The following is a 27,977-nucleotide window of genomic DNA, read 5'->3' as shown; positions in this document are numbered from 1 at the left end:
CATAGAATCATAACACTGTAGAATTGGAAGGGACTCCAAGGGTCACCTAGTCCAATCCCCTGCGATGCAGGGATCGCAGCTAAGGCCAGCCCTCCTTGCGCCTCACCTTTCTTGTCTCCGTCCTGTGGGCCATAGTAGGTGAACAGCCGCTCCAGCAAAGTGTCCTCATTGCCTCCGGGCTGCAGCGACTCCTCCTCCAGCAACCACAGCAGGCCGCGGGCCTCGTCGGTCCGGGCCAGGGTGCGGACCTGCAGGTAGGAGCCGCCCAAGACCCCACACTGTGTTATTAGGGTCTGTAACCTCCACCAAGAAAGCTGGGTGTGGTAGGACAGGGAGGGAGGCAAGGGGGCGGGCGGGGGGCAACTTGCCCAAGAGGGGCTGCCCCGTTCCTGGGGGCAGCACTGTGTACTGCTAGCCATGTGCGCGCACGCACACACACACACACACCCTGGGTATCCTCCTCCCTCTGCGTAAGCTGCACACATCGCCACAAGCCTGCCTGGGAAAGCCCAGCCCTAGGAGCAATGAAGTGATGAAAGCCGGGGGCAGGCGGGGGCAGCCTTGCGCTCGGCTCCAGCTTTAAAAACAAATACTTTGCCCAGGAAGAATCAATACTTAATACCAGAGACAGGAGAAACACACATTGTCTAGTAAAATGTTCCCACACAAGACGTTTACTCGGTAGAAATTCAATCTGGAGGCTTAAGCAGCAAAATTACTCCCCGCAACTCAGCGGGGAGCAATTGGAGGAGCAGCTGCTCTCAACACACACACACACACACACACAGGCTTCAGTGCTGCTGCAGCTGCCACCCTTGGTACCTGAGGTTGCCAAACTCAGGAGAAAAGGGGAAGGGCCATCGCTTAGTGAGAGGGGGACCCTGCTTGGCATGCAGGATCCCAGGTTCAACCCGTGATGGGTGGAAATGTCCCCCTGCCTGAAACCCTGGAGAGACATAGCAGATACGACTGAGCTACAAGGACTGGTGGTCTGATTGAGCATAAGGTAACGTCCTATGTTCGGGACGCGGGTGGTTCTGTGGGTTAAACCACAGAGCCTAGGACTTGCCGATCAGAAGGTCGGCGGTTCAAATCCCCACGACGGGGTAAGCTCCCGTTGCTCGGTCCCAGCTCCTGCCCACCTAGCAGTTCGAAAGCACCTCAAAGTGCAAGTAGATAAATAGGTACTGCTCTGGCGGGAAGGTAAATGGCATTTCCATGCACTGCTCTGGTTTGCCAGAAGCGGCTTAGTCCTGCTGGCCACATGACCCGGAAGCTGTACACCGGCTCCCTAGGCCAGTAAAGCGAGATGAGCGCCACAACCCCAGAGTCATCTGCAACTGGACCTAATGGTCAGGGGTCCCTTTACCTTTAACTTCCTATGTTCATAAGAAGAGCCTGCTGGATCAGGCCAAACGGGGACCACCTGGTCCAGCACCTTGTTCTCACAGGCCTCAAAGGGAAGCCTACAAGCAGGACCCGGGTGCAAGAGCACTCTCCGCTGCTGTAGTTTCCAACAATTGGTATTCAGAAGCCTTGCTGTCCCCATTCATGGAGGCAGAGCACAGCCATCATGGCTAGTAGCCATTGATACCTTTCCCCTCCAAGAATCTGTGGGGTCCTCTTTCAAAGCCACCCAAGTCGGTGGCCATCACTGCCCCCGTTGCAGCAAGCAGCATAGCTTGACTACGAGCTGCACGAAGGACTTTCTCTTATCTGTCTATTTCAGTTCCTAAAGCAGAATCTAGATGGCAAAGCATCGCATCCAAATTAAGAAAATCCATGCATTCTGATTTCGTTTTTAAGAAGGGGTGGGTGGGGAGAATCTCCGAACAGGAGCTGGCAGTGGCAATTCAGGACGGCCCTCCTGGGAATTGCAAGGCACAAGCGTGGAAATTTCTGAGCCAGGCATGGACCTCGGCATCCCAAGATGCTTTGGTTTTTAATTGAAAGGGGAGAGGCGGAGAGATCTCTCGCCTCCGTGGCTGATGAGTTAAGACTGGCGGGTGGAAGGAGGGAGGGAAGGAGAGAATGGGCAGTTCTTAGTGAAATCCCAGGTGCTGGCAGAGAAACCAGCAGAACTTTTGGTTTGAAGAGGCATAGAGTTGTCATGCTCTGCACTGCTTATATTCCACCCCTAAGAGAGGGAGGGAGAGAGGGGGAGAGAGTGCCTTGAAGCAGGAGTGGGCAGAGGAGAGATCAGGATCTACTGGTTTGTCTCTGGGCAATCTGCAGTAGCTCTCTCTCCCATGCCTGCTCCTGGCATATAAAACAGGATACTATTCCTGAGCCAGGCCCATGAGTCAGATCATTGGTCCATCCAGTTCACTACTGTCTATAATAATAATAACATCTGGCAATAACCTATTAAGCATTAAAAGCTTCCCTAAACAGGGCTGCCTCCAGATGTGTTCTAAAAGTTCGGTAGTCATTTCTTTTCTTTGACATCTGGTGGGAGGGCATTCCACAGGGCAGGTGCCACTACCGAGAAGGCCCTCTGCCTGGTTCCCTGTAACTTGGCTTCTCGCAGCGAGGGAACTGCCAGAAGGCCCTTGGCGCTGGACCTCAGTGTCCGGGCAGAACGATGGTGGCTCTCCAAGGTTTCTGAAAGGGGACATTCCCGGACCCAGCTAGAGATGACGAGGATTAAACCTGGGATCTGCTGCATGCAAAGCAGGAGCCTTGCCAGACACGCTGGCGTCCCTCCTCTAAACCAAGGGCTGACTGAAGTAGGAGCAGAGGAAGCTGCCTCCTACTGAGCCACGCCGTGGAGCCACCTTGCTTGGCTTTGTCTACAATGACTGGCAGCAACTCAGCCCTACCAGGAGATGCCACTGGGGACTGGATTGGGCCCGGGTGCCTTTGGCGAGGGAGCCTGTGCAGCTCTGCTGTCGAGTTTTATTGCTGGGTGTTGGGCTCTTTCATCCCCGTCCACAGCAAGGAGGGGCCGTCCCTCTTCCAGACCGCCTCACGCTGATCTATTTCAATTGCCAATATCACTGTTGCCGTTTTCAATAATTTTAGTGTTCAGTGATTTGCAAGTAGCAGGGTTTGTGTGTTTTCAACTTAATGATTTATTTGTTTTTTTTAAAAAAAATTATCTCTCGAGCTTGCCAGGAGTGCTTAGGGACCAAGAATGGTTGGAAATCAATTTGGAAATAATAATAATAAGGATCTGAGCGGTGGGAGAAGGAAGGCAGGTCTGTGACCCCAGCCCTCCTGGGAGAGTCATGGTGGGGTGGTTTCAAAAGCAGCCCCACCTTTTGCAAGTGTGCGTGGAAAGCTCCTTTGTTTGCAAGTAACTCACGGGCAAGAGGATAAGTGAAGTGGGGGGAGACATCCCTCCCGGCCTCCTAATGCGGCACAAACTGACGAAATTCATCAGCCGCACTGCTGTGTGCTAACAGGCCCCTCCATTAGGATGACAAGCAGCAGCAGGGACTTTCAAGCCTCGCCGCCTCCCCACTCCTTTATTGGCTCAGATGCAAACGGAAAAGGAAAATTATGGGCGCACGGGACAAACGGGAGAGCAACAGCGGCTTCCTTCGCTTCCGCTGCTCCCCACCCGACAAAGCTCCCTCCTCAGTTCGCTGGAGAGGGAGGGAGACCCTGCAGACGTTGCTGAGCCGAAAGACCCATTGCGTTGTCTATGTTTCATTGTTGTAAGCTGCTTTGACACCTACATGGTGAAAAGCAGAATACCGATTTCAAATAACACCAAAGCAAAATCCGCAAGAGCCCATAAGGAGCCTGCTGGGTCAGGCCAAAGGGGGCCCATCGAGTCCCCAAACCCCATAAAATCTCTCTTCCATCCTAAAGGCCAGTGTGGGGAGAAGAAGACCAGTAACACACCCTGACGCCAGGAGAGGGGGCTTCCAAAGCTCCGCCGGACAGCAGCTGCAAAAGGCACCAGGTTCAGATCCTGAGACGTCACATTGAAAGGATCCAAGCAGAAGGCATTGGGGAGCTGCTGCCAGTCAAAGCAGACAATGCTGGGCTAGACTGACAGCCTGACCTTGCATAAGGCAGCTGCCCATGACCCCAAATCAGATGCCTGGTGTGCTTAACGTTGGAACAGTTCCAATCACATAAGGGGGGATGCTTCCCCACACCCTCTCAGTGAAAGCAGGGAGGCCCTCCCCTCATGTACCACTTGCTACACACACACACACACACACACACACACACACAGCCATTCTCCTTAAATGCTTTTGCCCCACACCAAAGTTGCTTTCAGTCACAGGAGCTTGGCTGCTGAGAAATGCGCTTGGGGAGAGAAACTGCAGAGGGTAAGTGGAAAAGGGGGAGCAATGGGGTAGGTTCTGCGCCTCTCACACCCATGCACCCATTCCACTGTGAAATCCATCCTCCCCATGCGTGACGCCTGCACTGCAACTCCCCAGCCCCCCTCTCTCTCACACACAAACACAGAGTTCATAGCCCCCTTCATCCAGTCAGATCTGCCTAGATCAGAGCGAAGCCCTAACTAACCCTGACAGCCGTCTCCCTACCTGGAGCCAGCGCTTTCTCCTCGTTAGCGTTGGCTAATTGGAAGGATAAATGCTCTGCCAAGGTTGTAGCTCCCAGTCAGGAAGCCGGTTCCCTCAGTGGCAGCTGTCAGGCTAGGAGGTTTGAAATGCACCCCACCCCCTTTCTCGCCCTCCCCGCCGTCCCCTCCCCAACATGCTCTGGGCGCAGCACCCTTTGGCTAACAGCAGGGAAAACGAGGGCTTGGATCCATGCTGGGGAAGGCACTGAAGGGGTCCATGGAATGACCCGGTTGTCCCTACTGGGCAAAGCCTTGCAAGCAGACCTCTGGGGTCACCAGGAGTGAAGCACCCCAGAAGGTGACCAAACCCCACCTAGTCCGACTCCAGAAGCAGGACCAGCCACCTCAACCACCACTCCTGGTTGAAACTGCATGCTGCAAGCTGAGAAGCTGCAGGGAAGGGTGTTATAGCAGAACGATGGCTCCAGAAGGCTCAAGTTAGGGGAGCCAAGATCACGGGTCAAGGTCTCAAGACAGCTACGCCGTGTCCCCATGCAGGAAATATGCAGGGTGAAAGGAAAGCTGGAGGGTTGTTGCCACCATGCCCAGCTCCTGGACGCCCTGGCTGCTTTCGTGCCCAGGAGCCAGGACTAGACAGGGCTTTGGTCTGACCCAGCAAGGCAAGGTTTGGTTTCTTTAGCACAGACTGCAAGGGAACCCATTGGAAGCCTCCAAACCAAGCAGCAGAAACCACCTGCATCCCAGTGTCAAGCCAGTCAGGCTGGCGCGAGTTCCTTCCGGCCTTGAGGATAAGGCCATTGAAAGCACATGGAATTCTGGGAACTGTAGTAAGAATGTAAGTGCAGTCTAGTGGATCAGGCTCATGCCCCATCAAGTCCAGTGTCCTGCTCTCACACTGGCCAACCAGGTGCCTGAAGGAAACCTGCAAGCCAGACCCAAGTGCAGGAACACTCTCCCCTCCTGCGGCTTCCAGCAACCGGCGTTCAGAAGGGTTTGCCTCCAAGTAGTTTAGTCCTCGCAGAGCAACAATTCCTAGCATCCTTTGCAAACTACAGTTTCCAGGATTCTTGCGACGGGGCGCTTTAAAACGGTGTGGAATTGACCTAAATCCTCTCGTCCACCCACTCACATGCTTCCATTTGTTTCTGCCCCGGGTTTCCCTGAAGCTGTGCCCAGACTGCTCAAGCCTTGCCTTTTACACACCCCAGGTCTGAGAGGCATGCTTGCAAGGGACATATCCCAGTCCAAAATTGAGCAAAGAAAGAGAAAGAGCTCTCTCTCGCACACACACACTCACTGGCTGGCTGTGTTATGGGAGAGAGGAAGCCTCTGTGGCTCAGACTGCAGGCAGGAAGTTGTCTTGAACCCCACCACCTGCATGCATCCGCCCCGCCCAGCAGCATCACAAAAAAGAACCACCTGCAGCCAAGCAGCTGCCCTGTTTGAGGGCAGGCAGAGGACCAGATGCAGGGAAGAGGGGGCAGGAGGAGGGATGGAGCAGGAACGGGCAGCGGCGGCAGCAGCAGGGGTGGCAGCCATCCCCCGTGAAGAGCCCTCACATGCAGCTTACCAGTGCCTGGTGGGACGCTTGGTCTACTGTGGCTATAGACCCAGATGTATTAGGCTCTAAGGCATCTAAGGAAAGGTCTATGTTTTCCTAGAGAAGGACGGACAGAGGAGGCGTGATTAGTGGCCCGTGGGGCTACAGATTACAGTTAAAAAGGCAATCAGAGACAGAGAAAGAAAGAGAGGGGGGGACTGGTTGGCGGATGTGGAGAGAAGTGGTCAGTGCATTAGTTGGAACAGAATCTATGGGGGCAAAGTCACACACACAGCAGGGGGTTCCCTGGATAGCCCTGTGGTGTGTGAACACCACCCCTTCTCCCACCCCCACCAAATCCTGTTGCCAGACTGGCAATCCATGCACTGTGGGCAGGGCAGGGGAGAAGGAATCTCCTTGTGTGTTGGAGGAGGGGGTTGTCAATATCGTCACCGCCCCCCAGCAACCCACCCTGTGCACAATGCACGGCTTGTCCAGCAGCAACAGCACCTGGCATCCTGGATAAATGTTTTTAAACAATTAAATTAAAAGGAAGTTCCAGATTCTGAAGGACATCCAAGAGAAACTTTGAGAGACATCAACCCTGATCTCACCACCATCACCAACCCCAAGCCATGCCACTCAAACAAACTCCGGATTTAATCCAGGTGTCTGAAAGGACAGCTCAGGGGCCCAGAATAACAAATAAAATAAAATAAACCAAAGCAGTTTGGTTTTGCCTCTGTAAAAAAAAAAAAGGGTCACGTTCAGACTGCAATATTTCCTGGATTCCTGGGTCTCAGAAATGCAACTGGCTAGTCTCCCCTGCAGGGTGGCATTTCTGATTTTGGCCACTCCTTGTGCTGTGCTAGCTGTTCTCTTGCAGTGCACAAATTTGGGAGAACAGCTGCGTCCTGCACCCCAGGGCATGATAGTGGCAATGTCACCACAGAAGAGAAGGGTGCAGGGTTGAGGTTTTGCAGCCAGATGCAGAAAGCATTCTACTGCGTTAATGCAGGCCAAAGGTTTAAGGAAACGTGTGGGGAAACTTTGGCCCTCCAGAGGCTGCTGAACCACAGCTCCCATCATCCCTTGCTGGAGCTGATGGGAGTTGTAGTTCAGCTACACCTGGAGAGCCACAGGCTTCCCACACCTGGTTGAGGGGACGGGAGAGGAGTCACAGTATTATAAAATCGTAGAGTTGGGTGGGAACCCGCCCCCCAAGAAATCATCTTATCCAACCCCCTGCAATGCAGCAGTCACAGCTAAAGAATTTCTGACAGATGGCCATCCGACCTCAAGGGGGCAAGAGGGAGGCAACTCATGAAAACCCCTGCTCCTAGGAGGTGGCAGATCAGATGCTACTGATTAGGGTTAATAAGAGGGGGGATCTAAAATGAGCCTCCTCCCTCGTTGGTTTCAATCAGCAGCTGAATTAGGGTCTCAATTAGAAGGTGGCGCAGAAAAGGGATTAAGCCAGATGATAGATGGGGGGGGGGGTATCTCGGCACAGTACCTGGGTGCTCCACCCTTTCCACCTGAGAACTGACTCAGGCACTGCCTGCTGCTTTAGCGTTAGGGACTGGGGTGGGAGCTACGAGCCCCTTTCCCCCAAACCAGACAATACCTCCTTGTATCTCTCCAGCTCCTGCACGAAAGTGCGCTCATGGAAGAGGGTCTGCAGCCGCTCCTGGGCATAGTTGTGGCACAGCTCTTCAAAAGTGGCCCCGCGGCTCTGGCCAGCCATCTCGGGGTTCTGGAAGCCGGGGGTGTCCACAATCATCATGGAACACAAGGACCGCTGGCTGGACTTGAGGGCCCTTGGCAGACAAAGGGGGGAAAGTGCGGTTAGAGGATTCCTTTTTCTTGCAGGGAAGAGAGGGTTTTAAGCCCCCAAGGATTAAAAATGCAGGGGTTAGCACTGGTCTCCACAGCCCTGGACTGGCCAGCAGGATGGCTACAAATGTACCATACATTTAAAGAACTGGCCTGATCCAGAAGGGCTCTTAACAGATTAGCCCCAGAGAAAGAAGTGCTCCTTTCCAGAGACTCCTAATTCAGTCTTTGCTTCTTCATATGCAGCTGTGACCTCTGCTGCCTTGGCAAAAAAAGGAAGCCACCCCAATTCCGTGATTTCTGGGGCTGCTTAGAGATCTGCACTGGTTGCTGATCTGCTACCATGCCAAAAGTTCAAAGTGCTGCTATTAGTATATTAAACCCATAACTGGGGACCAGTTTACCCTGGATGTGCCCACTCAACTGCTTTGATCAGCGAAACTATCACTGCTACAGGGGCCAGACGATACCTGTTCTGCATTTTTAAGAACCCAATTGCAGCACCTACACTTTGCAATTCCCTGCCTATCGATATCAAAATAAAAAAATTCCTTCCAGTAGCACCTTAAAGACCAACTAAGTTAGTTCTTGGTATGAGCTTTCGTGTGCATGCACACTTCTTCAGATACATACCAAGAACTAACTTAGTTGGTCTTTAAGGGGCTACTGGAAGGAATTTTTTTATTTTGACTATGGCAGACCAACACAGCTACCTATCTGCAACTATCGATATCAAGTAACTGCCTTCGCTGTACTCTTTGCAGTGCCTGCTAAGAACATTCCTGTTTTGCCAAGCCTGTCCAGGGGCTCAGAAAGGTAATGTGCATTTTAACCTGTTTTAGTATTTTAACTTTCTGTATGTCTTCCAGCTGTTGTTTATGAAAGGGATGGATGGATGGCCCTTTGGGTCTCTTCCAACTCTTCAGTTCCAGGATTCAACTTGGTGGCCGCGTAATGCTGGCTAGCTGGGCCAGCCTAAGGAACAGGGGGCCCTGCTGCCCTCGGCTCTGCAAAAGCAGCCTTGCAAAGCAGGGATGGAGAAGTTCTGTTAGAAGGGGGGAAAGCTTTTCCTCTCCTCGTTAGCTCAGCTAATGCACTTGGGGTCTGAAAAGGTCGGGCGCATTGATGGAGCTTGCTAAGGATTAGCCAACAGGAGGGGGAAAGAAAGAGGAGGAGGAGGAGGGTTTTCTTAACTTGGGTGAAGCCAGGGATGCGTGAATCTGGCCATTTTGGTTTATCCTTTTTTTTACAGCCTAATGTTCTGTTCTCCACATTGGTTTGCAATTTATTTTAGGACCCCATGAAAAGTCATCAAGCATTTTAGTGCGGGTTTCTCCTAACACACACATTTCTGTATGCAGCTTCCTTTAACGTTCACGCTTTCGCAAAGCCATTTCCCCTCATGTAATGCGCTTTTGCATGTGCTTTTCACTTACATATGCATTTTTTATATTTTTTATTTCACAACATTTATAAGCCGCTTGATGGTAAAGGAAAAAAGTATCTCAAAACCATTTACAAAAACAATAAAACTGTCTGTTAAAAAACAGTTTAAAACAACTATTTGAAACTGTTAAAAAATAAATAAATCAACTATAAGCTAAAAACCAGATGACATGACAACATAGTCTGGACAGGCATTGTGTAAACGGAAATGTTTAAAGCAGGCACTAGTGGGCGCTGGGAAGGCAGGGGCCTTCAGTCCTTGCAAGTGTTCCATCAGGACAAGACCTCCTAGAACAGTGTTTCCCAAATGTTTTTGGGCAACGGCACACCTGCTTACCGGAAAAAAATCTCGCGGCACACCACCATTAAAGCCCCGCCCCGTGACGTCAGCGCGCAGCGTCACGCCGGGAGGGACGCACAAAAGTGAACGTTTTTTCCCTCCCCCTTGCCGGGGTGGGAGGAGGCAGCAGAGCGAGGGCAGCTGAGGCGGCGGCGGCAGCTGAGGCGGCGGCGGCGGCTGCGATAGCGGGCGGAGGAGGAGCCGTCGCCGGGAGTTGCTGCTGCTGCTGTTGCTGCTGCTGCCTGGACATGCCGGCCTCCTCCTCCTCCGCTGTCTCGCGCTCCTCCCTTTTGCGCACGCTGCCCCGCCGCTCGGCACCACCACCGCGGAGCCGCCCCGGCTCGACGCGGATCCTCCCTGCCGCCTCTCGCCGCCGCCTCTCGCCCGCCTCCCTCCCACGGCACACCAGCCGGTGTCTCACGGCACACTAGTGTGCCGCGGAACACCGGTTGGGAAACACTGTCCTAGAAAGCATTGCCAAGACCACTAGGCCTGAGCTGTGGCTTCTTTTCTTGAATAAACATTTAACTGCTCTGGCCTTGAGTGATTTATTGCTTTTGTTGCTGACCTATGCCTGGCTCAAGCCCTGACAACTGGCCCCAAGCTAGCATGTGCATTTTTGTACACAAAGGAACGCAGGAAGCTGCTTTCCACTGTATCCTCTGGTTTCTCTGCAGGAAGCTGCCTGAAACTGAGTCAGACCATGGGTCCATCTAACTCAGTACTGTCTACACTAACTGGCAGCAGCTCTCCAAGGTTTTAGGCAAGGATCTTTCGCAGCTCCATCTGGAGATGTCATTAGGGACAGAACCTGGGACTTTCTGCATGCAAGGCAGGTAGGTGGTCTCCCACGGAGCCAGAATTTGCACTGCAAAGCCTGGAGAACAGCCACGTTTCAAAAGATGGCTGCATTCTGATCCACGCATAGTTTTGGAAGGTGCAGGTTTGCTGGGTCCGCCTCTGAAAGCAAGCTGAATCCTCTGCCTCCCCCATCCCTAGAAAGACCCACCACTGGCACTTCCATACCTGTTGAGGAGTGAGATGAGCAGCGTGAAGAGTTCAGAGTACAGGCCTGAGGCGAGGGCCTCCAAGCACTCCAGAGCAGTCGTCTTTGGGCCTGGGGGAGCGAGAGACAAGAGAGACCCCCAGTGAGGAGGAAAGGATAAAATGATGCATGATACAGAGAAAGGGGATAGAAAAAAGCTTTTCTTTCTTTCTTTCTTTCTTTCTTTCTTTCTTTCTTTCTTTCTTTCTCTCTCTCTCTCTCTCTCTCTCTCATATAACACTAGAACTCAGGGAGTGATCATTTTACGATATTATGGCAGTGGACAAAGCTGTTATTGTAACTTTTGAATAATTGTGTATTAATTTTTTAAAAAATACACACTAGAACTCGTTCAATGAAGCTGAATGCTGGAAAATTCGGGGCAGCTAAAAGAAAGGACTTATTTTGAACTATGGAACTCCTTGCCAAATGAGACAGCAATGGCCCACAAGATAAATGGCTTTAAAAGAGGATGAGACAAATTCATAGAGGAGAATAAGGCCGCCAATAAGGCTAAGCCTGACGGCTGTGTTCTCTCTCCCCTGTCTGCAGCAATACGCCTCTGAATGCCAGTTGCAGGAGGGGGAGTGTGCCTCTTGCGCTCCAGCCCTGCTTTGACAGGTTTCCCTCTGGGGCACCTGACCCACCACTCTGAGAACAGGAGGCTGGACTAGAGGGGCCACGGGCCTCATCCAGCAGCCAGGCTCTGCTCATGCTCTTTTGTTTTTAATTCCTCCCCCCAAAACAACACCTTGTGTGATAAGTGAAAATGGGGATACATGCATTTTTTTTAAAAGCCCAGAATATTTTTTTGTGTATGTTGGGATTTCTACACACAGAGATGATTCCATGCAATTAGATGTGGGTTGGGATTTTTTATTTTTATTTTTTTAAGTATCTATTCATTTAAACATGATATCCAATCCTAAATGTAGTGACATTTGGAGATTTAAAAGCATCTTTGGAGTTTAAAAGCAATATATCCAGAAATGTATTCCTCAATCCTTTGCTACCATTGTGACATAATAATGGCTAGGTTCTAATTATTATTGTCATTTGGACCTGACCTCTGTTTATTAAAAGCACATTTAAAAATCCTTTGATGTGTGCCCACCCCAATCAACAAAAAACCCTTTCAAAATGCCTCTCTTTAATCGTTTTTGGGATGCTGTACTTTTCTGTGCCACTGCTAGATAGAAGGAAATTTATTAAAAGAAGAAAGCGTGGGTTGCATAGATGAAACACACACAAGAGAGAGTGTGTTGTATCCAATGTTGATTACAGCAGACCCACTGAATCCAGGGGAATGAGCGGGTGAGACCAACAGTGGGTCCAACGGTCAAGCAGGTGATTTCTGCACATGCTGTAACTGAAAATGGGGGGAGGGAGGCAGATGGGCTCATCCACCTGGAAAGGTAGCCCATCTAGGAGAAGGAAAACTCTGATCCTAAACCTCCGCTGCCTTGCAGGATATCCTTGAGAGAAGAAAAGGCTAAGGAGAAAACCCTCCACGGATCCAGAGTGAAATCCCTAAGATGGCTGGATGGCGCCTTGTACGCCTCCTTCCAGCAACTCCTGGAGTTGATGGAAATGTCTTGCTCTGCTTTCCTTTGGACCACACCAGTGACACTGAGGAGGGTCTTGTTGTCTGGGCAGCCCAGGACTTCCATACAGCCCTGGGGAGGTCACTTGGGGGGCTGCAAACACAGCAAAAACAATGCAGGAGGCCACAGTTACAAGTCCCTGGTCTCTGCAGCCACAGCAGGCGCTGTGATTCTCCAGCAGTTTGATTTCACCCCTGAAGGCACACACTTCCATTGCCTATCAAGACAGATGGATGCCAAGAGCAACAGACCCATTGAAATTAATGGATGTGACTAACATTTGTGTGCGTGTGCACATATATAAGGGACAGGAAGGACCGATGGCCCCGCCTCGCTCTACTTCTGAGGCTTCTGACCCTTGCAGGTTCAACTTACCTGAGCCATCTGCCAAGGCAGCTTCCTCTGGCCCCTGGCGGAAGGAGGTGGATCTTTGCAGGGTCCCTTTGGGCTGATGCTTGAAGATGGATGAGGACAGCTCTTCCAGTGTGCAGCCCAGCAGGTAGGCTGCTTTCTGGGCCCACTCGTGGCGAGCAAACTGCTTCCTCCCAGCTGAAAAGAGGGGAGGGAGGGATGGAGAGAGAGAGAGAGAGAGAGAGCGCATCAGGTCTGAGTCAAGAGAAGCGAAGAAGCTCCCTTGTGCTGGCCCGGTGGGGGTGGGGAAGAGGAGACATTTCTGGAAAGGACCCAAGGGCTCAGCACCATATGCAAGTCAGCACTCATCCTTCCCCTTGTCAACAGAGAGCTCCAGGCCCCACTCATAATGTGGAAGGAGGAGCCCAGGAGTGGAGGGGAGAGGAGAGGAGGGGCCTGCCAGGGACAACACAAGCATCTGATTCTCCACACATGAACAGTGGAAAAGGAATAAAATTCATTAGGTGAGGGATCACGCCTTATCAGGGTTCGGCATGGCACGACCCACTGCTTGGCCTTGTCATCGTTCACATTGTACAGAATTAAAAAGCAAGACGTTGCTGGGGAAGGGAGGGGTGAAAGAAATGTGAGGGGGCAAAGAGAGAGAGAGACATAATGAAAATGTATTTAGGAGCCTGATGAGGGGAGATTGGAGGTCAACAGCTTAATGCTTCTTGCCAGGCTAAGCATGGCAATGAGCCATTGCAGGACGGGCTGTAGGCAGCCAAGGAAGAAGGGGCTGTGGAGAGAATAGCAGAAAGGCAGCCCTCTCTCCGCCTTGCCAGAACTGGGGGGTGGGAGGTGGGGGAACAACCAGAAACATCACCTGCTGGTGACAGCTACCCAGCTGTCCACCCGCCCATCAAGACACATAGCTGTGGCAGAGGGTGGTAGAGCATCTGCCTTGCAAGCAGAAGGTCCCCAGTTCAAACCTCAGTGGCATCTGCTGGCAGAGTTAGGGGGGACACTCTGCCTGAAACCCCGGAGAGCCATTGCTGCCAGTCAGTGCAGACGATACTGAGCCAGATGGACTCAGTGCAAGGCAGCTTCCTGTATTCCTAACAGTAAGTGAAGCCATCCCACTCTTAACAGTGGGCCTTCCTGGGGCCACAGAGGAAGGGGCACATCTTCAAAGGTTTCAGTTGGGGTGGGGTTGCCCACCCATAGATATCCGGGGGGAAAGGGATTATTTCTCCTTTGCACAGGGTGTCATGAAGGACCAGGTGCTGCTCAGAAGTTAGAAGGTGAGGCTGTGCACGATAGGCCTGGTCCAGCACATTTCGATGCAAAGCAGAAGGGACAGAAGACAATACAAGTTTTTTCGGGGGGGGGGGTCAATGATAGCCACACACAGAGGTCCACAGTAAATTATGCCAAGCATTTAAGTTTCTAGACCCTCCTGTGCAAAACTGCTTAACACGTGACGTGGGGAAGGGAGGGAGGGGCACCATAGCTGGTTTGAGGTGAAGATGGGAAGGACTGACCACCAGCTGCATGATACATGCAGCCCCTAGGGCATCTGCAGGCAGGTCTGGGGAAGGCTGCCTGCCTGAAAGCCTGGAGCGCTGCTGCCAGTCAGTGCAGGCAATATCAAGCTAGGTGAGACACCTAGCGACCTGATTCGGTATGGGGCAGCTTCTTGGGTTATTATGTTTTTTAGGGAAAGTGCCATAGCTCAGTGGCAGAGAACCTGTTTCATTCCTCAATGGTAGGGCTGGAAAAGACCCCCTGCCAGTCAGTGTAGAGAGCACTGAACTGCATAGACTAATGCAATTAATCTCTCTATAAAGCAGCTTCCTATGTACAGACAGCCCACCCAACTCCTGCCCCCATGACCATGGCACAGAGGAAGAGGGTGAACTCCCAGGGCCACCTTGGTGGCCCACTTCTAAGGAGGATCTGGGGCAGCGAGCTCACCAGGGGGAGGTGGTAAACGGGACTGAGCTAACCAGCCCTGTGTGCCAGAAGGCACCAAACATGGGTATGGAGGAATGTGGGTGGAGGGGGATGAGGAAGAGAAAGGGCAGAGGGGAGGTGGATTTCATTGGGGGGGCGCAAGGAAAGGGGGCTTTACCTTCGTCGCCGTCTGCATTGCAAAGGGAGCAGCATGCACCATGCAAACACAAAGAGAGGGGAGTTAGAACACAGCTTTGACATAAAAAGGTTCCTGCAGAGACATCAGGTGCAACAAAGGCAGGTGAGGCACACACACACACAAACACACACACACACACTTTCATGAGACAAAAAAACCCATCCCAAAGTTGTGGAGTTAAAGATAATTGCAAAGGGGTCCAAGATTTCTGGGTTGCATATCACAGTTTGTCTCCACCAGCTAGATGGGAAGGAGCACAGTTCCAGGCGTCAGTGGAGTGGAGGCAGGACTGGGGAAGGGACATAGCTCAGGGGTATAAAGCAGCTGCTTCGCATGCAGAAGGTTGCAGGTTCAACCCCACAATGGCATCTCCCTGAAACCCTGGGGAGCCACGGCTGCCAGACAGTGCAGACAATAGTAGAAGGCAGCTTCCTATGTTCCTAAGGGAGCAAACCTCTCTCATGGATACAGCATCTGCTTGGCATGCAGAAGGTTGAGGGTTCAATCCCCAACAACATCTCCAGGTAGGGTGGGAGACACTCCCTGCCTGAAAAGCTGGAGAGCTGCGGTCAGTCAAACATTTTGGTAGACGGAGCATAGGACAGCTTCCTATGTTCCAGAGCAAGGGCCTAAGACCTGCTCGGGATTTTAATATAGAAAGGAAAAGATTGAAAAAGAAAAATTGGCCACGGTTCCTTCCTAATGCCATGTGACAAGCAGAGGATCTCGCTGCCGCTGAGGGATAATCACAGGTGATCTAAAACTCAGGGATGAGATGTGGGCTGCCCACCACCTCCATGGCAACCCTGCCTGAAAGACGGGGCTACATCTAAAGCAGAGATGCTGACAGCTCCAAGCAACCGACTCACTCATTGCTCAGGGAATAGATTAAATCACAAACACACACCCAAAGAACAGGTGTTAGCAGCAAGCCAGCCGCTGCAAAACACTACACACACACACACACACACGTTGCCCAAAGTGCACGAGGCAGTAGCTGTAGCGCTGAGCCCTGTGATGGACTGCCCTCTCCTGGTTATGTCTGAGTGTGACTGCAGAAAACATGAGGTACCAATTTCTGTTTCCAGAGCAGCGGGGCAGACTTGGAGGCACTGAATCCAAATGAACCCTCTCTTCTTTGGGGCTGATGTGTGGTGGGGAGGGGGCTAATCCATGCAGTTCTTGTGATGTCGCAAAGGAATTTCCCAGCCACCCACTTCCAGAGCAGTTATCAACTTGAAGACCAGCTCTGTCTGGTTGCTCCGCTCCCTCAACTGTTAGCTGTCAAGCAGCAATTCCTGCAATGGAGGTCAGAGGGTCAGAGAAGGAGCAAGGTCCAGTCCGGCAACTCTGACGACAGCCTGGCTTCACTTGGCTCCTCCTTCTCCTCTGTCTGAAGCTCTTCCATTCAAACTTCATCCCGCCTGTTCTTCATTTTGACGTCAGGTGATTGACAAGTGGGTCCTCCTGCCCACTTGTCAAAGGGGTGAGGGGAGAGACTGCAGAAAGCAGGATTGCTGCAATAGTGTGCAGGGAGAGCTCAATCCTTTCTGAGGCTGTGTCTCTACCCACTCCACATCTGAGATTGCATATTGTTCAGCCATGAAGGCATGGGCCATTCACCATCAGCCTAACCTACTTCACAGGGCTGTTGTGAGGATAAAATGGAGAGGTGGAGAAGAGTGGGGACAACCTTGAGATCCTTGGAGGAAAAGGTGGGATATAAATGCGGTATTGATAATAAAATAAATGTTAATTCGGTAAGAAACAACCTCATAGGGGTCCAAAGAGGCTCACGTCTGGCCGAGAGGGGATGAAGGTTTCCCATCCCTGTGTCCTAAAGGGAATCCCAAGCCCAACTCAGCAGCAACGAAGCCACTCCTAGCGCCCAAGCAAGGCAGCTCTTGACCAGCTTGGCCCATTACCTTTGGTGGCTCCTGCAGCCCCCAAGTGATAAACGGCCCCCAGGACAAGCCAGAAGGCTTTCTGCTCATCACTGGAGATGCCCATCACTTTCATGGCTGCCTGGAGCTTGCTGAACTGCTGGGCGGCCTTCTGCTTCTCCTCCGGCTGCAGCCAACAGGAAATAAATAAAACAAAATACACAGTCAATTGGCCTGCACTAAAAAAAATGGGGAGCCTGTTTATAATTGCTCAGTAAATGGCATCTGCAGTAGGGCCACGTGGGGTGGTTTCCTGTGCTGGCTTAACGGCACAACGGCCAAGATCCACAGGCCCACGGGTGGCCTGCTCAGGGCACCAGCACACACATGCTCCTGCCTCCTATGGTGAGAGAGTGAGCAGGGAAGCAAGAACAGGGACCCCACACAGCTTTTAATCAAAAATCTGCATGCAAGTCCTCAGGAACAAGGGTAAAAGCTCTTGGTGGTAGGTGACTTTTCCGCTTTGTCCCGCAAAGCTAGCCAACCAGAGCTTTCACACAGCAGGATTGTTTTTATTTAACAAAATTTATGTACCGCTTACTGGAAGGAAATACCTCCAAGCAGCTTACAATGAACAGTCGCTGAAGATACCAATAAAAAGCAATATACATAAAGATATAAGAAAACCAGTCATTATAAAACACTTATACTTGCTAAAATCACATCATCGAGATTACATGCTAAAATTAAAGGCCTCAGCAGGCTTGCTGGGAACAATGAAGCTTTTAGCGGGCACTGAAAACAGTACGGTGCAGAGATCCGAAGTGTTGGGGCCGCCATGCTAAAGGACTGATTTCTGGCAAGGGCAGAATGAATATTATGTGATGCTCAGAGCAATGTCAGCCCCACAGATCAAAGCAGTTAAAAGAGGGCGGAGGTGATCTTTCAAGCAAAGCGGTCGCAAAGTGGTCACGAAGCGTTGAAGGCTTTGCATACTAACAACAATACTGTGAGCCTCTCCCAGTCACTAGCCAGCAACCCGTGCAGACCTCTGATCCCCTCAGCGGCCCAACCGCCCATCAAGAAAGAGGAGAGGAGACATAGCTCAGTGGTAGAGCATCTGACTTGCAAGCAGAAGGTCCCCGATGGCCTCCAGGTAGGGCTGCGAGAGACTCCTGCCTGAGAGTCCTTGCTGCCAGTCAGTATAGACAATATTGAGCCAGATGGTCTGACTCTAGCTCCACCCCTTCTACGACTGAGCCACCTTACCTTTGACAGGGGTACAATCCCAAAGACGTTGTTTTCTGCCAAGTGGTTGAAATGAAGCTCCGTCCTGGGGGTGGAGGGGAAGAGGACAGAGTCAAGAGAGAGCGCCGGAGGCAGCATCCCAATTCAGAAAGGCCCACTTTGCCCTCCCCCCAGCCCACCCCCTGCACTAAAACAAGGGTTGCCTTGGTTTGCAGGAGCCCTGTGGATTTTGATTTATGTTCAGCTGCCTCCACAGGATGCTTAGAAACTGAAATGATTTGCACATTATTACCCCAGCCAATAACTACAAGATTATCAGGCCCATGTTTTATCACAAAACATCCAAGACCTAAAGGGTTTGAATTGTCCTCGTTTTTCTTTTCTTATGTGATGTTGTAGTTTTTGCACATAAATAAAAATCTTTTTAAAGCAAAAACAAAAGCTCCATTTGCCAGAAGCAGACAGAATTCCTAAAACCACTCAGGACATCAAGGCCCCTGGTCTGCACTGTCCTGCCCCCTCACTTCAGGGCTGGCTGGGCTGCGGTTAATCAGTGGGGAGAGACCTTCCTTACTTATATGCACAGAGGCATTTGAATATATCCAAAACAGATCTGAAGAGGCTGACAAACCCTCCCAAGGCAGAGCTGCGAGACTTGTCTCACCTCAAAGGACATTTTCATGACAATTTTGGACAGCGGGAAAGAAACACAGGAGGCCAGACACACGTAAGAAGAGCCTGCTGGATCAGGTCAGTGATGCACCTAGTCCAGCATCTTCTTCTTACAGTGACCAACCAGATACCTGTGGGAAATCTGCAAACAAGATTCAAGTGCAAGAGCCCTTTCCCCTCCAGTGGCATCCAGCAACTGGTATTCAGAAGCATTGCTGGCCTCCAGTTCCCAAGGCAACCCCAGCCAGTAATCTGGGCCCTGCATTTCAGACCAGTTGAAGGTTTCAAGTAGGCTTCAAAGCCACCTTTGAAAAAGCTATCTTGCTTGCTTCCTTCCAACCAAGCCCTAAGCCAGGTGGACACTGCAACACATGCAACCAGGCAGGCGCTGGTCCCTTGAGTTGGGAGCTGCAGCAGCCTCCTTACCGGAGGGCATTGTCTGAACAGGCCAGCAAGTAGTAGAACACGTTGAAGGTGGCCTCATTCGCGGGGCGCTTGGCAACCCTGAGTTTCTCCAGCAGCATCGTCTGAGGGATGCAATCAGAGAGAGAAAAGGTCTGCGTGGTACAAGGCCAGAGGGTTCCCACTTTGGCCCAAATAACTTCCTGCAGAAGCCCAGCTCCTACCCCACCTTCTGTCATACTCTCACTTCTGGCTAATTTTGTGAGACTCGGGACCATCACAGCCATGACAGCGTGGCCTACAAGCCCCCTATTACTTGCAAACGCAAAAAGGGCTGTAACTCAGTGACAGAGAACCTCTTTTGCATGCAGAAGGCCCCAGGTTCAATCCCCAATAGCATCTCCAGATAGGGCTGAGAAATACCATCCCCCCATGAAACCCTAGATCATAGCTGCCTGTCAGTGCAGACAATAATGAGCTAGATGTGCCAATGGTCTGCCTCCAGAGGAGGAAGTTTTCTACATTCCTATTTAAACCAGCCTTTAATTCAACACCATGAGGGCTGGAATTTCACTTTATTTTTGAGGGAAGGGTGATAGCTCAATGGCAGAGCATTTGTTTTGCATGCAGGAAGTCCCAGAAAGTTCAGTCCAGGGAGGGCTGGGAAGGACCCCTGTCTAAAACCCTGGAGAACGACTGCGAGTAGACAAGTCTGAGCTAGATGGACCAAAAAAGTCTGACTCAGGATAAGACAACTACCAGTGCTTACTGCTGCAGGGATACAAGAATGCAAGAACATAATAAGAACCTGCTAGAAGTGTGTGCAACACACAGACACACCCTCTCACCTGCACAGAGGCAGAGGCCACCTGCCCAGCCTGGTCAAAGTCCAGCGAGATTATCTGTGAGAAGCGGGTGGCGTTGGCATTCAGGCTCGTGCCGCTGTTGCCAAAGGCCTCCAGGATGGTGTACAGTGCTTGCCACTTCTCCGCTGCCAAGGCAAAGCAAGGAAAAGCATGCAGGGGCAAACCATTGTTGTGCGTGGGGGCACGCTCACATACGTGTAGATGAACTGGCAAGCATGTGTGTGCACCCCACCCCCACAACCCCAATAGACCGGTCATCATCTCAAGGGGCCGAGAGGGACCCCTTACCTGACTGCATCACCCCTTAGCAGATTTGCCACCCCCCAGACTGTGTGGCACTGTGCCATGCAAGTTACTCAACTCAAAGCAAGGGACATTTTGAGTGTCAAATAGTTAGCATCCCTGTGAAATGAAGTGCTGACAGTGTCAATCAGGCACCACCCATCCGGAAAGGAATACGGTCAGATTTCAGAGGAGCTGTCAAGTCAGAGAGAAAAGACAGGATCCTGGCTGCTGGAGGTTGAAGAGACAGGCTAAAAGGGGCACTACAGCAGCACACAGCAACCAGTAAACCAGAGAACAACAACAGGGGTCAGCACTTCTCCAACAAAGAGTAAGCGGAGGGCGGTTGCAGCAGGATTTTGAGAGTGGAGGGACAGGGATAGGAGAGAGACTTAGGTAGCCCAGGGCATGTCGGTTCAGGATCCGCTTGCCTCTTCCATTACACCAGCTCAGTTCAGCTTTGCAAGAGATTCCCATACAGGCCACTGTGAGAAGAAGATGGTCAACTAGATGGGCCCCTAGGCCTGATCCAGCTGCAAGGCTCTTCTGAGGTTCTCTGCGAGATCTGCAAAGTCCACCTCCTTCTTCCTCCATCTGCAATATCTTTCCTCTTAAGAAGAACATAAGAAGAGCTTGGCTGCTGCATCTAGCACAGCACCCTCTTCTCACAGTGGCCAACCAGTTGACCCAACGGGAAGCCTGTCCAGTGTTTCTCGAACTTGGGTCTCTAGTTGTAGTTAGGGATGATGGGAGCTGTAGTCTTCAGTATTGCTCAAATCGGTCTAAAAATAAAACAATGGCATCTCCAGGTAGGGCAGGAACGGATTCTGCCTGAATCCCTAAAGAGCTATTGTAAGTCAGCACAGAAAATACTGAGTCAGATGGACCGATGGTCGGATAATGAGTTCAGCGTCCCTGAAGGGCCTCCCCTTAAAAACAGGAAGGGGGGGATTTGATGGGATGTGGTACCCTCTCATAATGTATGTGACCCAACAATGGAGTCAATATTTTTCCACCTGCCTCTCAAAAATCTACGTAGCTGTATACAATTCCCAAGCATCACTGACTTGAAACAAATGTTGAAACAAACAGACAAACAAAAACAGCACAGGAGGCTTGTAATGTGCTATTTATTGTGAGCCTGTAAAATGACTTCCAACTCTCTTGCGTTTTCGTTGGAATGCTGGAGCTATGTTTTCCTTTGGTTAGTGTACCACATCCTGTTTGTTTTGTATATTGTTCACTTGTTTGCTTTCAAAACACACACACAAAAATCAATTGGATTCAAATATAAAGTCTGGAAATCTGTTCAGGCCAATATCTCTGTTATGTTAGGACATTGTACATCCTAGTCATTTCTACTTGGTTATCTAAAATATGTTACTTTGAAAAATACTGTTAACCTTAGAACTGCTTCTAAAACTGTCATAGCTAAATGGAGGGAGGGGAGCACGTCTCCTTCTATATCCAAATGTACTGAGGAAATTTGATCTATGATTAAGTTAACACCACAGAAGAATACATACGAACCAGCCTAACAGATTTATGGAAAAATTGGCATCTTTCATAGTGTTTTGGAGCAGTAAGCTTCATGATATGCTGCTTTCAACCTGCTGTAAAATTGAATTTGTTTACTCTTGGTTTCTTTTCTTTTCTTTGCTAATAAAAATAATTGTTAAATTCCAACAAAGACATTTATTTTGTTAAAGAAACAGGACGAGAGCTTGGTGTGCTCCTTGCTGTTTGGTGGCATGGCTTCCCTTGAACATCATTTCAGTAGAAATGTCCTCATTTTCACCTGCTTTCCCAAGGGCTGCCCCCACCCCCAAGGGCCTCTAGAAGGAGCCGAGGCCACTGCTGGCCACACACCCACCTGAGAAGACCTTCCCGGAGCTGCCAGCAACTGTGGCCAAGTACTGGACCAGGTGCTGGCAATTGGTGGTCTTTCCGCTGCTGCTGCTCCCCAGCAGAACGATGGACTGGTCCTGGCGGCTCATGAGCATGTTCCGGTAGGCGGCCTGGGCCACGGCGTAGATGTGGGGGGAGGTGTCCTCCTTGCGGCAGCCCTTGAACATGTGCATCACCTGGAGGAAGCGGCAGCATTAAGCGCAGCATCAGAGAGGCAGCCAAAGGGCAAGGGGGAGAGGAGAGGCTGGGAGGATTAAAGCAGGCATGGCTTCTGGAACTGGGAAACAGGAGCCCCAGAGAGAAGGGGAGAGAGAGGCTGTAGCTCAGTGGTAGAGCATCTATTTGGAAGCAGAAGGTCCCAGGTTCAGCCCCCAACAGCATGTCCAGTTCAAAAAGGGGGTCTTCTCTTCTTATTAGACACTTTAACAACAGAAAACAAACTCAAAGCTGCTTACAAAAATGATTATGAAACAAGGATATACATCCTAAAATATCTAATGGCAATTGTGGTTTTAAAGCTTTATTGTAAGCCACCGCCGTCACCCCCCCCCCCCGGATAATGTATTTCAAGAGTGGGGGGTGTAAAACTAAATAAGAATTAATGATGGATTTAGGGATGCTGCCCAGCTGGGCTGCTATCACGCCATGTTATCAATCTGGTCTATTGATCAACACTAACCAGATGTCGATTTTTAAATCTCTTTGAGCTACCAATAAAAATGTGGTCTATAAATTTCAGTACGCACAGACAAACAAACAGCATGAGTGACACACTGCAGAGAAGATTCTCCTCACTACATCTGTGAGGAGTCAGTCATTTTGTGGGGCAGCCCTGCACTTTGGAACTCCTTGCCTATTGACACCAGACAGGCACTCTCATTTCAGTGTTTTAGGTGTCTAATGAACACTCTTTTGCTTTGAAAAGCCATTAAGTTACCCACATCTGTTTTAAAGGTTCTATTGATTTTGCCTTTGTTGATGGTTCTATGCAAATTTGTTTCAATGATAACTATTTTACATGTTTTTAATTCACTTCAGGTTTCAGCTGTGTTCTCCTATCTTATTCGTACACCACTTGGATAACTTTTTATTTATAAAAAGTTTTTAATCAAGCGAAGGGCTGTAGCTCAGTGGAAGAAAAGCTGCTTTGCATGGAGAAGGTCCCACATTCAAGTATGGGCTGGGAAAGATGCCCTCCCTGGAAAGCCCCTGCCAGCCAGTACAGCAAACGTGATCCGTGCAGGAGGCATGTTCACAACCCGCAGTGCCGCGTCTGCACATGTGTGGGTCGTGATTTGGCGCTTCTGCACGTGTGCAAAGCGCAATTTAGCACTTCTGCACATGCGCTAGCGCCGAAACCCGGAAGTAACCCATTCCGGTACTTCCGGGTTTTGGCACGTCCGTAACCCGAAAACGCGCAACCTGAAGCGTCTGTAACCTGAGGTATGACTGTACAGACTATAATTAGCTAGATGGACCAATGGTCTGACTCAGTATAAGGAAGCTTTCTACATTCCTAAGCAGTTTATGCATTTTCTAAGTAAATAACAGAACTCTGCAGTCCCACCTGGGGAGCAAAGAGTGGCTTTAACAGGGGCACTTTGAGCCTTCAATCGTCTCCACTGGGGGGATATCAAAGACCATTGCCCCCTCTCCTCTCCCCAAGGGAATATCCAAAGTCATGGCCAGCCCCAACAATGAGGAACAACATGGGAGGGAGCATTTACAGCTACCCCACCCCCTACTTCTGGAAGCCTTGCAAGTTGCAGCAGGAGAGGGACTGTGAGAAACCCACCAAGGGGGAGGGTGTTTCTAGAACCAAGGTGAAACTGTCAAGCTCCCTTGTTATTTCTGCTACAGCCAGGAAGTATTGTGTGGTTAATGAAATCCTGTTATATTTACAGTCCTGAAATGTGTTCCTCCCCTGTATGTTGTTATATTTGCTATCACGCTGCTGTTTCATTATGTTATTTATTAGTTAATTGTTTTTGCAATGGTCGATTCTGGGATACATTCCTCTTTTATTTGTTGTAAACTGCTCTGAGCAGGATTCTTTCCTCTTGGGTAAGCAGCATACAGACGAAGTGAGGATCAAGCAAAGAAATGAATGAGCGCCCGCTCTGCCAACCCGCTCCATCCTACCCAGCCGCAACACTCACCTTCTCAGAGTACATGGATGGAGAGCTGAGAGGGTTGATGACCACCATGTTGGGCCCGGCGTAGGTGTGAATGAGGTTCCCGCCATAGCGCTGGCGGAGCGTGTGCAGGACGCTAGACTCACTGAGATACACAAGGCTGGCCAGGTCCTCCACGCGGTCGCACGACGGAGGGTTGGCCTGGGCAGAGAGAGAGGGAATGTCATTAACCTGGGCAGGACAAGGAGTCAATCCAGCTTTGGCTGCAGGCGAGATGCAGCTGGCGCAGCCGCCACACCTACCTTTTCCACGTCGTCTTCATCCACCTCGAGCTGAGCTCCATCATAGTCCAGTTTCACCTTGACTTTCCCCTCAGGCAGAAGGCCGGCAGCATCAGTCTTCAGCTGGCTTGCTGTGTGGGCAGGGAAGCAGGACACAAGGGTCAGTTGTATGAAAGAGACACAACACACATGGAGGGAAACCTCAGAGGTAATGTGATGCTGCCACCTAGTGGCCCAACCAAACACAAAATGCTTTCCAGGACGAAAGACGTGCCCTGCTGGATCAGGCTAATGGCCATCTAGTCCAGCATCCTGTTCTCACAGTGGCAGACCAGGTACCCATGGGAAACCTGCAAGCAGGATCCGAACACAAGAGCACTCTCATTTCCTGCATTTTCCAAAAACTGGCATTCAGAAGCATTGCTGCCTCCGACCCTAGAAGCAGAGCGCAGCCCTTGTGGCTGGTAACCATTGATAACCCTCTAGAGCCTCCATGAATTTGTCTATCCTCTTTAAAGCCATCCAGGTTGGTGGCCATCAAGGCCTCTGTGGGAGCAAGCTCTATAGTTTAACTATGCACTGGCATGAAGGCAAACATGGCATGAAGGCCGGCAACACTGTGTGGGGATCCCTTGCAGACAGTCACAGCGCCCGGAGACAGTCAGCTCCTGCATCCATAGCAGTGACCAGAGGAGGAGTGACCCCTGGGAGGAGCACAGAGAGAAGAAACACCCTGGTGCATCTGCAGCAGCAGCAGTAGCACTGGACGCCTTCATCTGCCCCTGCTGCAACAAAACATGCCTCTCCCGTACCGGTCTCTACAGCCACAGTAGGCACTGTAACATTCCAACAGTTTGACTTCACCCCCAAAGGAGAACTGCTCCACTGTCTCCCGAAACAGACGTATGTCAACAGGAGCAGTGTGAAGAATGACATTTCAAAAAATCTGTCCTGAATCTTTCAGCCCGCCCTGTGGAACGCCCTTCCAGCAGATGTCAAAGCAATAAACAACTACCTGACATTCAGGAGACATCTTAAGGCAGCCCTGTTCAGGGAAGTTTTTAACGTGTGTATTTTTGGTTTTTATGGAAGCCGCCCAGAGTGGCTGGGGAGGCCCAGCCAGATGGGCGGGGTATAAATAATAAATTAATTATTATTATTATTATTATTATTATTATTATTATTATTATTATTATTATTATTTCCAACATTTAGCTTCATTGGCTGTCCATGAGTATTTTGACAGGGGGATGAAAATTATCCTTCCACTTTGTAACCCACTCCCGCCCAGTCCACTCAATTTCCCAAGCTAGTAACCATCAGTTACCTGCTGCTTTCATCGAGCAGCAACCCACAGTTCTACTATTTTGAAATAGAATTTCCCTTCGTTCCTCTCTGTGCTATTTATATTATCCTCCAGCACACGGCCCCTTCAACGAACACCTCATCCCAGCCCCACATTGCTGGTGGGAACTGGGGGTAGCTGGGGACAGGAAGCCTCTCTGGAAGGTTGAGCTCAAGTCATGAAAAGGAACCCCACCACCTGAACAACTGACCCCCACTTACCTAAGGAGAAGCCATCCTTGTGGACCAGCCACACTTTATCCGTCTCATACCAGGCCTCCTCGGCTGCAATTTGTTCCTCCGTCTTGGCCTGTGGGGATGGGGAGGTGGGTGGACAAGAAACAACTGGAGTCACTACACAGGCCCTCAGACAGAACAGAGCGGGGGGGGGGGAGTTCTGCCCACTTCAGCCCAGCTCCATTTAGGCTGCATACATACCGTACATTTAAAGCACACATCTTCCCCCAGCGAATCCTGGGAAATGAAGTTTACCTGTCACAGGACTACAGCTCCCAGGATCCTTTAGGGAAGCTGTGTGCTTTAAGTGTCTGGTGCGTGCACAGCCTTCCTCACAGAACTTTCCTGCTCCTATCTTGCACTTTGCACAGGCCCACCTGCTCTCCTGCCTGATGCACAGAACCCACAAGACTCCCCCTCCCTCAGACATGTCACAACCAGAACCGTCACCATCACCACTACCAAAGCTCAACTCTGATCAGGCCGGCTGGGTTCAACCTCCAGAGGGGTTAAATGTGCAGCCCCCCCTCCCCAAAGCGAGCAAGGCAGCTCCATGGAAAGAGCAAAGAGCATGCGGCATGCGGCACTGCCCCCCCTCCCCAAACCGAAACACACACAATCAAAACTCCAGAGGTGCAGACAGAACAAGGCGAGGAGAACGGTGAATGGAGCATGCAAAAAACCCCAGCTTGAAATGGACGAAGTAATCCAGGGGCCCTTTACATGGGGAACCTTTGGCTTTCCAGATGCTGCAGAAGCACAACTCCCATCAGCCCCAGCAAGCTTGGCCAAAGGCCAGGGATGTAGAGAGTTGTACTTCAGCAACAATAGGAGGGAACCAGGTTGGGGAAAGGCTGGCCTATGGTCACAGGCCCTTGCAGCTAGGAGAGTTGGGGAAGCAACAACTGGAAGGCCATCTCGAAGTGTGGGGTTGGGTAGGAGAAACCATCCAAGAATGAATTCTGTTGGGGTAGTAAAGCAGAATAGGGTCACCTGTTCAAATCCCAGAAAAACCCTGAAAGTGCACTGGGTGGGCTCTTTCAACCGGCTTTATGGGACTGCTGCAAGAATGGGGATAGGGATGAGCATGAGAAGGATGAGGATGACAACACGTGTCTCACCCACAATCCCTGGAAAGGTACATCATTATATCTATAATGGCTTCCCTTGATCCAGAGACCATCTATGGAGGACGGACTCAGAAAAAGAAATCCCCTTCATGGAACCACACACAAATCCAAGGCAGCTTTCTTCACCCACACCAAGCACAACCCTTCCCCTCCCGCAAGCTTCAAGCCACAGACGCCCACAAGCAACAAGAGTTGTGAATGGAGCAGCCAAACCTGCGGCCGAGAGACAGCAGAGGCCAGCCCAAAAGCAGCTGCTGGGGCATCGTCCGCCTGAGCCTGTGGGAGCTGACAGGAAGGGAAGCAATGTGGGCCAGGTTAATCTGGATGCCCGCCTCCAGGCGAGATCAGGGTGGGTGGGGGAACCAGCAGCACCATACTACCTCCACCCCCCACAAAAAGGGAACACCTGGCTCTGTAGTCTCCCTGTCTGCCATGCTATTAGCCCTACCACGAGAAAAGGGAAACTAAGGCGTGGAGAGAGGAAAAGTCTACTTGGCAGCATATAAAGAGAGCAGGTTCCCTGCAGCAATGAAGGTCGCAGCTGAGCCAACCTTCCAAACCCTCAGGGATAGCTGCCCCCAAGCGAAAGGGTGCCACCACTAATGGACCAAATGTGTGCACCTTTGTAACATCATAATAGGTGGGACACCAAGGGTGGATTCTGAGACACAGGCCAATCACAGAAAGCTGCCTTATACTGAGTCCGACCCACTGGCCTATCTAGCTCAGTATTGCCTGGCAGCCTCTCACCAGCACTTCAGG

The 27,977-nt window shown here is 50.9% G+C and overlaps 1 protein-coding gene across 17 annotated transcripts in view; it reads right to left on the bottom strand.

Moving 5' to 3' along the window:
• The window catches only part of MYO18A (myosin XVIIIA), a 145,316-nt gene that overhangs the window by 62,485 nt on the left and 54,854 nt on the right, over positions 1-27,977 (bottom strand). For 12 of the 17 annotated variants that reach the window (XM_081171931.1, XM_081171932.1, XM_081171924.1 and 9 more), the window contains 14 exons: positions 26,071-26,158; positions 24,526-24,635; positions 24,248-24,424; positions 22,054-22,264; positions 19,881-20,023; positions 19,057-19,157; positions 17,980-18,043; positions 16,753-16,897; positions 14,807-14,818; positions 12,697-12,870; positions 10,699-10,789; positions 7,678-7,870; positions 6,081-6,167; positions 107-248 (listed from right to left, as the gene is read on the bottom strand). In XM_081171931.1, the coding sequence (XP_081028057.1) occupies positions 107-248; positions 6,081-6,167; positions 7,678-7,870; positions 10,699-10,789; positions 12,697-12,870; positions 14,807-14,818; positions 16,753-16,897; positions 17,980-18,043; positions 19,057-19,157; positions 19,881-20,023; positions 22,054-22,264; positions 24,248-24,424; positions 24,526-24,635; positions 26,071-26,158 (1,738 nt within the window). The remainder of the gene's footprint in view (positions 1-106; positions 249-6,080; positions 6,168-7,677; positions 7,871-10,698; positions 10,790-12,696; positions 12,871-14,806; positions 14,819-16,752; positions 16,898-17,979; positions 18,044-19,056; positions 19,158-19,880; positions 20,024-22,053; positions 22,265-24,247; positions 24,425-24,525; positions 24,636-26,070; positions 26,159-27,977) is intronic. The other 5 variants (XM_081171934.1, XM_081171936.1, XM_081171926.1 and 2 more) reach the window with 2 other exon arrangements.

The sequence above is a fragment of the Podarcis bocagei genome (assembly GCF_964188305.1).
Source record: "Podarcis bocagei genome assembly, chromosome: 15".
In the NCBI taxonomy this organism is placed as follows: Eukaryota; Metazoa; Chordata; class Lepidosauria; order Squamata; family Lacertidae; genus Podarcis; species Podarcis bocagei.
Note: the sequence above shows the minus strand (reverse complement) of the source record. Positions and strands in the feature narration are given on the sequence as shown.